General features: G+C 47.0%; 1 protein-coding gene across 1 annotated transcript in view; it reads left to right on the top strand.

The window, feature by feature from the left end:
* Window positions 1–13,337: 13,337 nt before the first annotated feature.
* Window positions 13,338–16,956, top strand: part of LOC144126275 (uncharacterized) — an 80,517-nt gene continuing 76,898 nt past the window's right edge. The window contains exons 1-2 of the mRNA XM_077660368.1: window positions 13,338–14,006; window positions 14,467–14,992. Coding sequence (XP_077516494.1) covers window positions 13,338–14,006; window positions 14,467–14,992 — 1,195 coding nt within the window. The remainder of the gene's footprint in view (window positions 14,007–14,466; window positions 14,993–16,956) is intronic.

The raw sequence follows: 16,956 nt of genomic DNA, 5'->3' as shown, positions 1-16,956 counted from the left end.
CTCTCTGTAAACATCCTACGACCCAGCACTCAACACTTAAGGCTACTCTCTGTGTATCTGAGAGCAGCTTTGCGGAATCGATCCGATCGAGCCATTGCACTCTGTAAGCGTTCGTTTCGGTCCCAAAGAAGGACTCGTTTGTTTCACGTTTAGCAGGCAGTGCATATCAGCTTGTGGAGGATCATCGGACGGCTGCGCTCGATGGCGCCAAATTCCCGTCAACAGCGCGCGCTCCTTGCTCGCCGTCACCAACCAGCGCGCTAAAACCGACGGGAAATGGTTGGCGGTAAGCATTAGGGGTACGCGCTATGCTAAATGTGTCTGATATTTTGCTCAGGCTGTCACACGGACGCAGTATCTCGCGCTCGAGTTCGGATCCATAAGGGAACGTCACTGAGCAGTGTTCTCTTCCGCGCCGTCGACGTGATGATGAAGCATCGCTGGGACAGCTGGGCGTTGTCATGGTTGCTGTAACCATCCAAACGACGCTGCCAGCCTTGGCATGAACGAGTTACAGAGAACAGTAAACCATGGAGTGCAAACTTCTGCCACGTACTCAGATAGCTTGTTTTGATTCGTCGCACTGAGTGTCGTAACTAGAAGAGTGAAATGGGAATTCGAAGCTGCGCGAAAATCGAGTTGAGGGAAGAATTTTGTTTCCTAGTATTTTGAAAGTTTTTTCTTTGAATAACTTCTGTTGTTATGCATCGATTCTTGTAATTTTTAGTCAGCATCTGTGTGACATAAAGAGTCAATCTGAAGTGTAATTGGCTTCCGTTCAAGCGGTGTTTCGCAGACCCTTTAATACTACAGAAGAAATGAACATGATGAGTACATTGGATTTGGACATTTTTTGCGGTTCAAAAGTTTTTTTTAAACTTGACAAAATATAACCGTTTTCAAAAATATGCAAGAGGCAGAAAAGAAACGCGCTGGAGATATTTCCAAAAATTACATCTCTGGGACTTTCACACGGGCTCTCCCAAGGATCTTGTGATTCCTGCGAAAGTGTAAATTTTACTGAATTTATAGCCCCGTCTCTGGGGTTTTTACCTTTTGCGACCTGTGCAAAACAGTCACAACAGTAATGATATGTGTGCACATTCGATTTCTTTTCTAAACTTCCACACCAGAAAAGACAGTGAAGGTTTGTTAACTTTGGCGTTCAGATGTATGCATATTTTAAATGTACTTTTTCACATTGGTTCGCTCAAGGTACACAGGCAATGTCTACGAAGTCCCTGCTTTGTGAGATTAGAAATTGCATCTCATCGAGGCACACGGAAATCAATGCAAACTCTTACCTAACAAAATACAATGGCGTATACTGGGTGTTTCACCTAATGTGTTCTGAATGTATAAGAATAGTCTTTTTTCACTTGAAAGAGTGATTTTATCATATCATTATTGTCAGCAGTGTATAGCGTCAGAATGAAGCTAAGACTAGCCGACTATTACACTGGTTAACTAAGATGAAATAGTCAACGTTTAACTATTGCTGTTAGGCTGCCTATTCTGAAAGCGCATGTATTTTGGCACGATGTGCCCAAAATTTGTTGGACGACAGCGCCTGGGGTAACTGCATGTTCGAAAGTCTCAACTATTATTGATATTACGTACAGTGGGCTATACTCCTGCCTAAAAATACGGAGGCTAACGGTAGCAGTTAAAAGGTTACCTACTTATGCAGCCCAGTATTTAGCACATCTAAGCTGTATTCTGATTAACTACAGCGCTGAGAATAATGGCGTGATCAAAATATTCGCTCTGCTCATTCAGAAAGCCTATTTAGAAATAAAAACTATAGTGACATCTTAGGTGAAACATCAGTCCTTTAGATTGCACAGATATTCCAGTTACTATACCACAGCTAATGCTGTATAACTAGGTTGAGCGACCGGCTGCTGAAAAATATATCTTGCGCAGCCTAGATTTTCAATGAGAGCAGTATCCGAAATGACAATTTTACCGTTAGCGCAAAAATGTGGCACATTTCCATGTGGGGTTTTCCTTCTGCCGTTCTTATTTTCGCGCCATTCAACAACACTACTTAGGTACAAAGCAAAACCGCTTCTTATTGTGTTAAAACGCAGCTCGCTTTGCCAATCTCGAAAGGCAATTAAAACTTGTAACAGAACAGTGGCAGATTTGTGCAAAGAGTGAATGCATGCAGCAAAGCAGGCAGAAATGACGTTTTCGAAAAAGGGAACGCTGCATTGATTTGCTTACGTCCCAAGACGACAACGTTTCCGTCGTAATAGCCTTCCTCAGCTTCGGCGCCTGCGGCTTCGGAGCGCCAGTACACTTTTTTGTTCTTCTCGACGTCATTGACATCGCTGGGTGCGTTGTTCTTAAGACTGGTCGCGACAATCGCCTTGCCGCCATCCTTTACACTACGCATGCGTAGGTCGGAGCGGTGGGAGGCATTGCACGAGATTAAGTCCTCACTGTCGACCATGGTAGAAGAAAATACTGCGCTTTGAACCCACCGTACGAAGAAGCAGAGATCTGAGGCAGCTTAGTCACGGTGACGAGCCTAAGAGCGATGACTGTTGATGCGCAAACAAATGGCTTTGGCTTCACGCAGGAGCTTCGTCTAGTCGCGTGACCTGACAGCCTGCGCGCTAAATATGAACAGTGTTGGGAAGTACGCGAGGCGCGGGTGCAAGGCTTTTAGCGTTACGCCTGACACGGGAAATAATTAGTGTGAACTGTTGCAAAAACGCAGTTAGACATAAAATGCAGCACTAAAAGCCTCCTGCCTGTGCTTTCCAGATTTCCCAGTGCCATACAAATCTACCGTGGTTGCCGTAGAATTCCTGCGTGGTCAAAGCCACAGCGAGCAAGCAACTATCTGCTACTCAAGCAGTTGCGTTGAGATATAGCCCTGAAGCTAAAAAAGCGCCGTCGAGTGATGGATCTACCTAACAAACTACCTATCAATATCGCTTCATCAACAGGAGGAGAAAAAAAACATAGTTATGTGCCTGGTTGAAGCGGAGATGCGTTTAAGGGGAGGGGGATTTTCGCCAAAAGTGAACTATTTTACCTCTCAATCGCATGCTTGATACCACTTATTCCTATCAAACAGGCTCAACAATTACTGGTTACAAGAACACCACCTTCCCCCTTTCCCGCTTTTCAATCGAGACCGCCTGGCTAGGCTGCATATTGCAAACATTAAGTCTTTCTTCCTGAGTGCATTCCATTTATATATCTGTACGAGGTGCGCTCAGAGTGAACACGTCCAGCTTTTGAGCTATGAAAGGCCCCTCCGCACGGAGGAAACGAAGGACGTAGTTTCACGACAGCCAGCCATTTGATGTGCCACTGTCACGCCGCCACTACCGTCAGCGTCATTTACGCGAAAATCTGAAAGATGCAGTGTATGATGGCCATCCTGCGTTTCCTGGCACCCAAGACACAGCTGCAGGAACTTCTCCATTCGCGCCACCATTATCGCCGGTACAAGGGGGCATGTCATGAATACCTTCCGCTGAAGGCTCGGCAGTACTGTCATCCGCCGCCGCGGACCCAATTTCTGCGGGAATTGCTGCGAACGCAGAGGTTGGAGACGACAGTAGTGTCGACCCTTGAGCGGAAGGTGTTTACGACATGCCTACTTGTAACGGCAAAGCTGGCGAGAAAGAAGAACCTCGTGCATCCCCGGCAAGCAGTATGGACGACGGTAGTGGCGATTCTTCAGCGGAAGCTATTCCCGGCATGCCGCCATATGCCAGCGAAAATGAAAATAAACCTTTTGGACCTGGCCCAACGTTAAATGTGCACCAGGCACTGAGTGAAGCTTGGCAAGGGTACGGACTGCCACTCTTCCTGGCTCCACTACCGCAAATGCAGCGGCGGTCGTCATGATCGTGGCGTTCATCATCGCCCACGGTCTCCCATAGGACACCGCTGACGACCTTTCGCCCCTCATCGACGCATTGTTCGGCGTTAATGGTAACGTGCTGCCGAGAAGCCAGAGTTTGCGCAGCAAACTATGGAGCTCGCAATTGAATTGTCATGTAAAGCACCACTACTAATGCGCAGGTTGTGGCAGCGTGCGGAATCCAATGCATGGCACGGACAAGGTCCACTGTGCATCTGCAGAGAAAACTCAAGTTTGTGTGCTGAACGAGACTGCATGCTTCTTCAGCATTATGAATGTGAAGGAGCAGTTTCTTCAGCTTATTTTCGCATGCAAAAAGGCGCTATACAATGAGCTGAAAAAATGGATATACTCCAAGGTACTGATCAGATCAGTGACATCACTAGTGGTAGCCTCTACAAGAAGCTTAGGCGCACTGGTGGGATCACTGGTCAAGACTTAAGGATCGCTATCGACACAAATGAAAGCCGAGTATAGAAATCTTCAAGAACTTCTGTCTGGCCAATTAAGTTTGTTACTATTGATCTGCCACAAAAGCTTCGGCAACAGCCTCCTGTATTAGATAGAATCTGGTTTGGCCGTGCGCACATCAATATGACACTCTTCATAGAAAAGCTTAATTGGGAACTGAATGCAGTTGGAACAATTGTCTGGAAGTTGTGCTATGAGACATGTCAAATCAATGTTCATGTTATATGTTGCACAATATATAGTCCAGCTCGGGCTGCTGTGGGAAAGCACACCCAGTTCAATAGAAAGTTTGACTGCCCGTGGCGCCTTACATGAGGACAAGTGAGTCATCTTGTGTATGTGCAGCCAAACTAGGCCAAGCCCGCAAGAAAACAATTCTACAGTATAAGCACAAAGTGTCGATCCACATGACGTGTTTTTAGGCAGGTTGGCCTATATCGAATAAAGCGGTTTGTGTTTCGCTTAAGGGACATTCACAAGATAGACCTGAGATGATGAGAATTGTGCAACCCATTGAAAAGGTCGGGTACTGAGACAAGCCACCAAGCTACTTTAAGGCAGGCACTCTTCTGCGTTCCTATTACTAAATGTTCTGCATGAAACACAGCTGTCAAATAAAAGTGGTGCTGAGAATGTAGGAAGCAAAGCTGTGTCAGAAAATAGAAAAGTGAAGATTTTACTTTTACTTTGTGCTTCACATGTATTTGATGGTTACTACTGTTCTTAAGAAGGTTTGTCTGCTTCATTGCATTTTGAGGTATTTCGTTTAACAATTCAAAATAAGCACGACAAATTTCCCACACTCTACTGGTTATTCAGCTTGTATTTTAACCTTGTAGTGAGTTTATGAAACCTTACATCTCAAAATTATTGATTGAAGGAGCTTGCAACTACTACCTTGAAACAACAGGAGTTGCGAGAACATCAGCGGGCATGCTTTAAGGTATGGGCCGTGCCCTCGACTGGAATCTGACCGTGAATGGCCTCAAGGGTCATCTCCTTTAGTGAACCTGAGACTCTTCGACCTGTTATGAAACCAAGCAGTGCATTATATGCACTGCGTCCTGCTCGGAGTTGCAAGACAACTCAAGGGGTTCTGGTTGGACTCATCAAACTCACTCGAGCCTTTCTACATCGGCATGTGCCAATTCCTGCTTCATAGAAAGTTCGAAGAAAAATGCATGATAAACTCTCATCAGAAAAAATTTGCGTGAGTGGAATGCTAACATAAGTGAGGGTAAACAAATTATGAAAATAATGTTACTGACAAACGGGGCATACTGATTAAGAATTGAGACAGCGACAGCACAAAGTGCCAATTTTCAACTATATTTGATTGCAGTGCGGCAGCATATCTACCACTATACCTAGGCACGTATACCACAAATAGCCGGACCCCTAAAAAGGGAAGAACAGTGCTTGCGCGTCCTAATGTGATGAAGAGACTTGATTTATTTGGTTAAAATATTAACTGATTGCGTACTGATGCACACCACTCGTAATTTTCGCACCAGATAATCTTGCAGACCTCACGATCCCTGCTTCTGTCTTAATCTATGCATTCCTGGAACAATAGCTTTTACGATTTGCTGGGACAGTGATGGCAATGCACACACAAACAACAATTTCAATGCTGTGTCACATAACATTTGCATTCACCAAGCCTTCATCTGTGCATTTTATCTTGTGACCAATGTATACCTTACCACAAGTCAGTGGAATATGGTACACCAACCTTTCTCAGCACTGAACAAACTGTCTCTGATGTTTTCGCACCCGTGAGCGGCTAGAGAATGTGTTTGTCGTATTGCAAAACTTTTCCCCGGACAAGTTTTTAAAGTTTTGTGCTAAATGACAAACCAAGTCTTCAGCCACTGCAACACATTATGCTTAATACGCTACATTTGCTGACTTCAGCCTGAGACATTTGTTGGTACGTGTAGTCTGATACTTTTCTTTGGTATCATTCAAATCTGTAGTATACTTTAGCACGTCTGTGAGTGGCAAAACAGGAAATGTATTCTTAATTTTATGTACCCATTCTAGTTCACTGAAACTGCTATGCAGATTGGCTTCTTGTTAAGTACTGACAATCTACCATATTCCCAATATCAGTGAGGTGATTGAGAAATGTGCAGAATATTACCAACCCCTATATATATATATATATATATATATATATATATATATATATATATATATATATATATATATATATATATATATATATATATATATATATATATATATATATATATATATATATAGCCTTCATTGACTACGAGAAACCATTTGACTCAGTGGAAACCTCAGCAGTCATGCAAGCTTTTCGGAATCAGAGTGTACAAGTCTTGTGTGAAAATACTTGAAGGTATCTATAAAGACTCACAGGTACCATAGTCCTCCATAACGTCAATAAAAATTCCAATATAGAAGGGTGCAATGCAGGGAGACGCGAACAGGTGGTGAGCCTCTTTGCAGCAGCTATTCTGAGGCCCCGATTGAGGAAAGTTTGGTTAAGCGCTAATATAGAATACCTGAGCATTCTGCAATCTGAGGATGGCAGTGCCTTGTTATTTCACTCAGGAGATGCAATGCATGATCAATGAGTTAGTCAAACAGAGAAGACAAATGGTATAAATATTAACACACAGAAAACTAAAGTAATGTTTAACAGTCTCACAGGGAAACAGCAGTTCAAAATTGGTAGCGAGTTGCTTGAAGTAGTAACGCAATATGTCTGCTTAGGGCAGGTAGTGACCGCTGAGCCGGATCAAGAGAGGGAAATAACAAGGAGAATAAGAATGAGAAGGTGCACATATAGCATGTTCTCTCAGATCATGATTGGCAGTTTACCAACATCAATCAAGCGAAAAGCAATCAGCAGCTGTATCTCACCGGTACTCACCTATGGGGAAGAAATGCGGAGGCTAACGAAGAATTAAGCGTAAGTTAAGGAAACGCAGCGAGCTAACAAAAGAAAACTGATAGGCGTAACGATAACTGACCGGAAGCGCGCAGAGTGGGTGAGGAAACAAACAAAGGTTATGGATATCCTAGTCGAATTCAAGAGGAAGAAATAGGCTTGGGCAGAGTATGTAATGCGAAGGCAAGGCATCCACTAGTTCGTAAGGGTAAAAGAGTGGATTCCACGTGAAGGCAAGCGAAGCAGGGCGCGGAAGAAAGTTAGTTGGGGAGACGAGATTAAGAAGTTAGCGGGAATACGGTGGACCCATCAAGCAAATGACAGGGTTAATTAGAGGAACATGGGAGAGGTTTTTGTCCTGCAGTGGGTATAGTCAGCCTGACGGTGATGATAAATAATTTTCACTCTGACAAGTACTACAGTGCAAGTAATAGAGCTCAGAACAGATCGGGAGGTATCTCAAAGGAAGTGAATCGTAGCAGACTGTGCCTGTCTATCAGAGAAATTTAAACTGAGAGACGACCCAAATTCCTCCTCTTAATTTTGCATTCACTTCATCTAGAGTAGCCATCCTGGAGGCGTTTAGTGGGCACAAGCCCGCCACACTCTTTTCAAATGGCTTCTAAGGACCCTGAACGAGCGGTGCTTTTGGAATGCCAGCGAGTGGAAGAACTGGCCGTTGTTTGACAGCCTTCCAACGGTGCATGGGGTGCTGCAGCCCTGGTTTTGAAAGCACACATTGTTATTGGTTGAAGGTGCATTTGCCCTGCTTCTCCACAATATCTCGCCAAGAGGCCTTCATCAAGCAGGTAACTTTAGCTTGTTTTAGATAGTGTGTACAATTATTATGCTGTGTAGTATTTGTAGGGTGGGAGACCAAATGAACAGCATTACAATGCACCGAGCTATGTCACCAAAAATAGGTGCCACGGGTGATTTTACATTTCGATTAATTCCAGCAAAAAACTATTTTCCGAGCACAGAATGTTGCTTCCATCTGCAAAATAAAGTAGAAAATGCAGTGGTGACTTGGATCTAATGAGTTTTTTTTATCAGGGGCATTATGTCATTTCCAGAAAAACTTTTTTCCCTTCACATGCTGTGTGCTGAAAGGGAAGTGTTTGGAAGGCAATCTTCCTAATCTGTCACCCGAGTGTCTATTCTTTTGTATTCCTTCCTTTCATTTTCTAGTATTGTTTTGAGCCCCTTTTCTTTCTGTGAAGTATTGGAAATTCAGTTAGAAGTCCACTAGTAGGCGAAGTGTTTCACTGACTGTGTGACAAAAGTAGTGTCTTCGCCACATGCACATAGTGTAAACTAGAAAAAACAAACGTATAGGTCCTGTATTGGTTGCAGAAATGGCAGAATTTTGATTTCGCTACAAAGATACTCTTCACAAAGGAAAGCCATAAATGTGTTTTCAAATTTCCTTCTTATGAATTCCTGCAAAGTAGGGCACTGCAAGAATGCAGCGTTTTGTAGCATGACCCATACCTGTCTTTGCAACGTCAGATAGCTTGCATCCCTCGGGAACAAGGGAGAACTGGGTGTGAGTTTACATCTGCATTTCGAGATATTTCTAAGGTGTTACTTAAGCGAAGTTCATAATATATAAAGCTATAACATAGTTAATGTGCCACCAAATGAACGTATCTCCAGCTTGGTAAAAAATGACATATCTCCAGCTTGGTAAAAAATTGAGAGCACTCTAATAGTAGCTGGAAGACATTCCTTTGCATTGAAGGCTGCCTTATCACGGAGCCTAGCTTAATTCATATATGGAATGTTATATCAAAGCCTTCATACTTTTTTCAGCAAGCCGGCTACATGACTTCGTGTCCAAGGCAGCAGGATATTATGAACAGCGTTTCATGACCTCCAATATCTATCAGCTCTTGCGCCTAGCCAAGAGTGTCGAAATCCTTGGACTGCTGTGGGCAAATTCTGCCGCTCCATTTGAGACTGGAAATGGAAATGTAGTGAAGATGATGAAGGAAGCAAAAGGGGCCCCCCTGCAAATTTAGAAAGGGTTGTTGTTGAGCAAGCACTGCATGTAGCCCTTCATTCACTTTTTTTGTCCAATGATGTCAAATCATTCTGTGCTTGAGTTTTTGTAATCGTGGTGCACAAGAGGCAATAAACAACACACAGGGGGCGCTGCAAGCAGCCGTCTCGAACTGACGCACGTTCGCATCGCTCCGATATTTCGAAGCTTTTTTGCCCAGACGTTTTTGGGCTAGGCTCCCAAAAATGGATGGGCCAGTGCCATCGTGTTCCTCGTCACCTGTGGACAACAGTTTCAACGCTTCCATGTCGAAGACTACCTCAGGAAACCATCCGGATACATCCAATACGCCCACCGCCGATGCCGCCAACATGGCTCCCGGGGAGCCGCAGCAAGCCGCCGAGGCAACATCGCTTCGTAGCGGCACAGATAACGCGGCGCAATCTGTCGCTGTGCTTGACGCCGACGCAAGCATGACGGACGACGAATCCAGCCAAGTGGTTGCGGCGATACCCGTCTCCAATCCCTTCTCTGTTCTTTGCACGGAAAACATGCCTGGAAATAACCATTCTCAGGTAGGATCTCGCACTTTTCAATTTTCGAAATTTGCCAAGCAGCCTAGGATGGGGTTAGGCACTTCTCAGATAACTCAACAAAACGCTCGCTTGGTGAACAAACGACACGGCGTAAAATTTGGCCGCTCGCAGACAGCAATAAATGGTTGCTACACGGATACGCATTTTCAATCGCGGGGCCCTTCCTCGGCCCCCATAATCACTACATTCGGCAGAACCGATCACTCGGCTGATAATGACCACTCTGAAGAGGATGACTGGCAGCCTGTTAGGCGAAAGAACAAAGCTACAGCTGCCGATCCAACTGTGTTAAACATACTGTGATAATGAAGCTAACTTCACCTGGACAACTAGGCTCACTCCCCGCACACTGGCTGCACAGAGCCATTGCCGATGAGCTTCAAAAAATCCATTTTCACTCAGGCTTTCAAGTACGGCCTCTTGAAAGAAGCAGTTTGCGGTCGACGTATCGCATACGCATGCCAGGGACCATCTTCTCGGACTGCAGTCTGTCTTAATTTCTGGAAAGCCTACATCTATACAAGCCTATGAAACCCTTCCCTCCGGCCAGATCCGCGGGGTCATATATCGGGCCAACGGGCTAACAAGCGAACAGCTCATGGCCAACCTCACGTGCTACTCGTGCAAGGTAATCAGTGCCAGACCAATGGGCAAGAACGGAGCAGCTCTCATAACATTTGAGGGCTCCAGCCTTCCCCGCAAAATCCATCTATACAGCATACTCCTGCCGGTCATACCTTATCACCCGAAATCTGTCATATGTGAGACCTGTCATAAAATTGGACATAGGACAAATTCGTGTCCACTTGTCGACCAACGTCGATGCTTGTTCTGCGGTCGCCCCGCACATGGAAACCTCGAGGTATACCCGACAGAACCACTATGCCGTAATTCCGGAGGTCAACACGTAGCTACAGACCCGAAGTGCCCTGTTCGGCGACAGGCTACCAAAACCCTGAGGAACGGCATTGTCCGCCGAATCCGAGTATCGCGAAGAAAGGAGCGCAAGCAACAAGCCGAGCTTCTACACGGCAACGAAACGTTTTCGACGGCTGCGCACAAGAGCCCTGCCAGCGCACAGCGATCTTCCTCGGAGCAAATTGTGCTGGTTAAGGAGGACTTCCCTCCAATGCAAAGTCAGCCGTTACCAAAGGAACGAGGCAGTGAACGTAAAACTAGAGGGAAAAATGCGCGCGGCAGCTCTACACAAACTGAGAGCACTAGTCCAAGGAATGCCACACCTCCATCCCTAACGAGATCTCTTGAGCATTCCGCGACGGCGCCAAAGCAAGCACACATACACCGTGCTTATGCTGAAACTCTCCGTGCTAAACAGCGCGGTGCAGAAACGCATCTGGCGCAAGATCGCTCACGCAAGGTGCACTTAGATGAAGACCAACTCAAGCATATTATCGAAATGGTCACTGCTGAGGTGATCAAGCGCATGCTTCCACTCTTAGGCCTGTCGCAGGCTTCTCCGAATCAAGAGACCGGAATTGGGCACACATCATCTTCTCTTCCGCGCACCTTCCAGTTTCAGAATGGCGGGCACTAGCGCGAAACCTCATGACATTTTTGCTTCGGACTCTCGTATATGGTTCTTACAATGGAACTGCCGAGGAATCCGTCGCAAACAAGCAGAACTTCAAAGGAGACTGTCCATCACGCCGACTCTTCCTCTAGCTATCCTGCGTCAGGAGACTGGTACTAATAGGCCCAATATAATAGGGTACAAACCTTACTGCACCCCTTCCATAGAGCACCGACGTCCTGGGCCAGGATCGCGATCCGCGAATCCAGTAGCCTATGGGCAGGCATGCGTACTTGTTCTCTCTCGCGCTGCCCACACCGAGCTTGATACGTCCGCGTGGTGCACGCAGACGCAAGAGGTAGCGGGAGTGCGCCTTACATTAGAAGGGGACCAACAAGCATTGGTTTTTTCGGTTTATGCCAGATCCTTCGGTACTACGACATATCGAGTAGATATATCTTTTATAGAACACTTCTTAAGGATATATCCTCAGGATCGCGTTATAGTTGGGGTGATTTTAATGCCATGCACACCAGCTGGGGATATCATCGCTCAGATGCTAGGGAAGGCATCTATGGCAGCACATTGTCAAAGACAAACTGACCATCGTTAACGGCCTTACGCTGCCCAGTCGCTGTGGCCAGCACAAAGGTCAACAAGACACTTCTCCAGACCTGACACTTGTTTCCCATCCTAATGAGATCATATGGTCACGGGCTGATGATGTCTTGGGCAGTGATCACTATCCCGTGGTGGTGTCATGGACCCCTCGAGGGCGAAAGTCACTAAAGCGGCAACAACGCCATCGAATAGAGGAGCACGTCTCATGGGACGATTGTCGCAGAATGCTCGGTGAGGTGAACGTTCCCACAGAATTAGACGAACTCATTACTCAGATCAACGGTGCCAAGAAGAAAGCCACAACAAAGCTTTCAGTTAAATACGATGCCCAAAAGCCGGACTCCCACCTTTTGAGCCTGTGGAATCGTAGGGTTCATGCTCTCAAGGCGTACCGCCGCTCTGGTCGGACATCCCACCGTAGGCGCGCCCTCACCCGCATTACTCAAGAGGTCGAGCAGTATACTATGCAGCTCGCTCTCCAAGATTGGCAGCTGCTGTGCCACTCACTCAATGGAACAGTTAACTTGTCGAAGGCCTGGCACATATTTCGAGCTGTCCTTGGACGCAAAAGGCCGATTCCCCCTTCGCAAAGCATGGCCCTGAAATTGAACGTCTCCCCGGCTGATCTAGCTATACAAGCAGGGAAGGTCTTTTTTCCCCAACCTGAAAAGGTGGATGCCTTGCCTGCGGACCCCGTCTCCGATACATCGAATGATTACGACGTTCCCTTCACATTAGACGAACTGGAGGCAGCCTTGTATGACTCAAACCATAAAAGTGCCCCGGTACCAGATGGTGTACGCTATTCAACACTTCTTAACCTTCCCAAATCACTTAAACTTGCCCTGTTGAAAGTATTCAACGAATGCTGGATCAACGGTGCTCTTCCCCCTGCCTGGAAGGAGTCAGCTTTCATACCAATTCCAAAACCCGGTAAGCCAAGTCGGACATTACAAGACCTCAGGCCGATATCGCTGACGTCCAACCTTTGTAAAGTCATGGAACGTATGGCTCTGAGAAGACTGGAATGGTACTTAGACAAGTTCAGCGTCCAGTCTCCTATGCAAGTAGGTTTTCGACGAGGCCTCTGCGCGCAAGATATTCTCAGAAGACTTCATAACGACGTTCTCTCATACCCTAGCAGCGCACAGCTCCGGGTGGTTGTTGGGGTTGACGTCAAAAAGGCTTTTGATTCCGTGCCCCACTCTACCATACTTCAACGGCTCCAGGAAGTGGGGATACGCGGGAACCTCTACCGCTTCGTGAAAGCGTTTCTTGCGGACAGAACTTTCTCGGTAATGGTTGGGGATACTCAGGGTGCACGGCAACCTAACCGAACCGGCGTTCCCCAAGGCGCCGTCATATCTCCGGCTCTTTTTAATATCGCGATGTCAGGTCTTCCGCTAATTCTAACGTCGATACCCGGTCTTAATTTTGCCGTGTATGCGGACGATATAACGCTCTGGACCAATTCTGGGTCCCCTGCGGAGCAGGAATTAGCCTTGCAGACAGGCCTTAATGCCGTCCACGACTACATCAAGAAATGTGGCATGAAAACCTCTCCGGAAAAAACCGAGTACGTGGCTGTCATAAATGGTCCGCGGCTGCGAGCCGAGGCCGAACGAAATCTTATCTCTCTTCATTTAGGGGACTCGGTTACTTGCCGGAAACAAACAATCCGTATACTCGGAATGCTTATTGACGAGGATGGAGGAGCCAAAAGCTGGATTTATAACACGGTGCTTAGTTGCCATCAGGCTTTACATCTTATGCGCCGCGTCTCTGCTCGTGGGAGGGGAATCAAAGAGGTGGGACTCTGTCAGATAGCCCTGGCACTCATAACATCAAAAATACTGTATGCATATTCCTACATGCGGCTTAACGCGACCCAACGCCTTCAGCTTGAGCGAATCAATCGGAAGGCGATGCGCCTTGTTACTGGCCTACCACAGTTCTGCCCAGTAGAGGACCTACACGCATGCAGCAAAATCAATGCCCTACAGGATGTGGCAGAGCAGCACTTGCAAGCCCAGCGTGTCCGTCTCTGCACAACGGCGGCTGACCGTCAGATCCTGCGGGAATTAGGCTACAACACTGACAAATAGAGCTGCTGTCGTCTCCTGCCCCACCATGGGAACTAATCGATTTAGTAGAGGGTATGCCACTACCAAAGAACATGAGTTCAGCTAATCCCCAAAGGCGCAAAGCTGCCGCTAAACGTCACGAGAAGATGTCATACAAGCTAGCCCAGGAAGGGGCTATCCAACTATATACAGACGCCGCTCAGTTTCAACTTGGCGCCGCAATAGCTTGTCACGACTCTGAGTCAGATACCACAAATGTTGAACGGCTCTCCGAAGAACACACTGTCACTAATCTCGAACTCATTGCCATACGCCTTGCATTACTCGAATAGTAGATCGACAGGATCCGGCTCCATGCACCTACCATGTTTACACTGATTCGCTAGCAGCGTACACCGCATGCCGCGCGGGGGGAGCAGACTATGCCGTTCTTAGCGCAATTCGAACTGAAGCCCGACGCCTGCGAGAGGAGGGCTACACTATTGTTATTAGATGGATTCCTGCACACGAAGGAATCACTGGAAACGAAAAGGCACACCAGGCAGCGCGTGCTGCAGCTCTTTACGCACCTTTGCCTGGATGCACACTCGTTTCCGCTTCTTGGGCCCGTGATGACGTTGCACATCCGTCGTCACCTCCTATGGATAGGGCCGAGACATGGCATCGCGCACAATGCTATCGCCGCCGCATCCTCCAGCACGTGGCGAACCCTGAGCAATTATACCACCGCCCACCTAGAACTTTCCGAAGGGTAGAGGCGGTACTCCTCCGCCGCGCCCAGACTGGCCAGCTTCTGTCGCCAGCAAAGCTCAACCTCATCAACCCGCACTCATACCCGACCCCTCAATGCCCGGCATGCCCGGCCAGTGGCACGGCCGAACACCTTTTGTGGCGCTGCCCTGCTTTTGACGTGGTGCGCGAGCGAGCACTTCAGTCCCTGGGCGGGCACCGACCTGGCACCTTGCAGGAATGGGTCGATCCACCATTGCAAATCGGATCATCGGACGCACTCCGGCTCTGGCGGGCTTTTCTCCTATACTTCAAGGAAGAAGAAGGGCCTGGCCGTTTATTCGTAGAGCCGACCACAGGGCCACCCCACTTCGAAGAAGAAGTGGAGACCAGCCCTCCTCCCCCTCCCCCACCTCCACCTCCATGAAGCCCCTCATTTCTGCCGCAAAGCTAGGCCTATTTTATGCAGAAATAAAGACGTATAAAAAAACATAACACACATCTGCTTGTTTGGGGCGCCACTCAAGCCATGCCTGACACTGCAGGAGGACCAGGCAGTGAATGGATTTTTAAACAAGCAGTGCACCAGTGTAAATGAATTTTTTAAAATGAGTTTTCAGGGTAGTATAAACATTAGCCATCAATACAAAAAGGCAAACAAAAGCAAAAGCTGTGCAATAGTGACGCATAATAATGACTTTTTTGTCCGTCGGATACTGCAAGTCCTGCCAGGTGATGATGTCTCTGGCAGATTGGTTCTGCTGTGTCAGAAACTGGGACTTGATAGCGTTGAGGGCCTGCCATTCCACATTAGAGCATGCTTTAGGTCCCCATTTACCACCTGTGCTCTATTCACACCGTCGGATGTGGCAATGCTATGCCTTCTCATAGACTTTACAGCCGAAGCCACATCCTATGTATGTACTTTTCCCAACCTAATTGTGCGTGACTGACTTGAGACAGTCACCTTTGTTTTTGTGGCACTATAAATCAAACTTATGTACATTCTTTGCCCAAAAGCAACTGGGCAGCCATGCCAGCAGCCGGAGCAGGCTTAGAGTTGAATGGTGGTATGGTTTCCACACTGGCAACCGCTTTCAGGTGCGCAATATGACTGCACATATGCTACCAGCTTGCTCATCATCCAAATAAAGAGAGCGAGGACGTGCATGTAGCTGACATCAGCCAGTTTGCGATCTCATCCAGGGAGCAGGGGCTAGTGTTCTGTACTGCAGCACCGCCCCTCAGCTGCAAGCTCGTTCTGGCTGCTTGCGTGGCTGCTCAGTTGCATTTAGCAAAAAGCGCTATGTATTGATGTGGGTGTTATGAAACGCCTCTTCAGTATAATTGCAACTTAGGCAATTTACACCTTGCTGATGATTATTTCCATTACGCAAAGTCAGCTGCGAAAGAGTGCCTTAATTGGCCTTGTACGTTCTTGCGAGTGGGCGTCTCTGGGGACCGAACCATGCGCCTCCTGCATATGAGGTGGATGCTCAAACTACTAGGTAACTGCTAGGGCATGTGCACATTGTTTGAACAAAAACAGCGCAGGAACAGGGACAAGAAAGAAGCGCTTGTCCTGTCATCTTCTTTCTTGTCAGTGTTTCCTGCGCTGTTTATCTTCAAGTTTGTAATAACTAGCTCAACTCGCCGAGTTGCTGAAGTTCATTTCTTGTACATTAAGCCCTGCTCCATATGTTAATCTCGCTCTATTTAATAACCAGGGCGCCTTGGCGTCCTTAATGTCACTCAGTTTTTAAAGCACGCACAGCCTCTTGGCATGCTAGACGTTCTTTACAGCGCTTGTCCAGTCTTCTCCTTTGTTGCTCCTTTCCCGCGCTGTTTTTGTTCTAGTATGTACCAACTCGCTCAACTTCCCGTGTTACTGATGTGCACATTAGCCACTTTAATTGAGACTACAGTAATGCTTGAAAGAAATTGCTCAAATTTTGCGGTTCTGAGATAATGATGGATTTTTTATGACGCAAAGGCATCTGTGACCCAAAAGCGCCATGTCACAAGGTACTTTTCTTCTTCTCAAGGTGGGGTCGAACACCCATTTCCCAAGCGTTTTCTCCTAAATAAGCCGAGCACCAGACCA

This window comes from Amblyomma americanum, chromosome 1 (assembly GCF_052857255.1).
Source record: "Amblyomma americanum isolate KBUSLIRL-KWMA chromosome 1, ASM5285725v1, whole genome shotgun sequence".
NCBI classification, from domain to species: Eukaryota; Metazoa; Arthropoda; class Arachnida; order Ixodida; family Ixodidae; genus Amblyomma; species Amblyomma americanum.
Note: the sequence above shows the minus strand (reverse complement) of the source record. Positions and strands in the feature narration are given on the sequence as shown.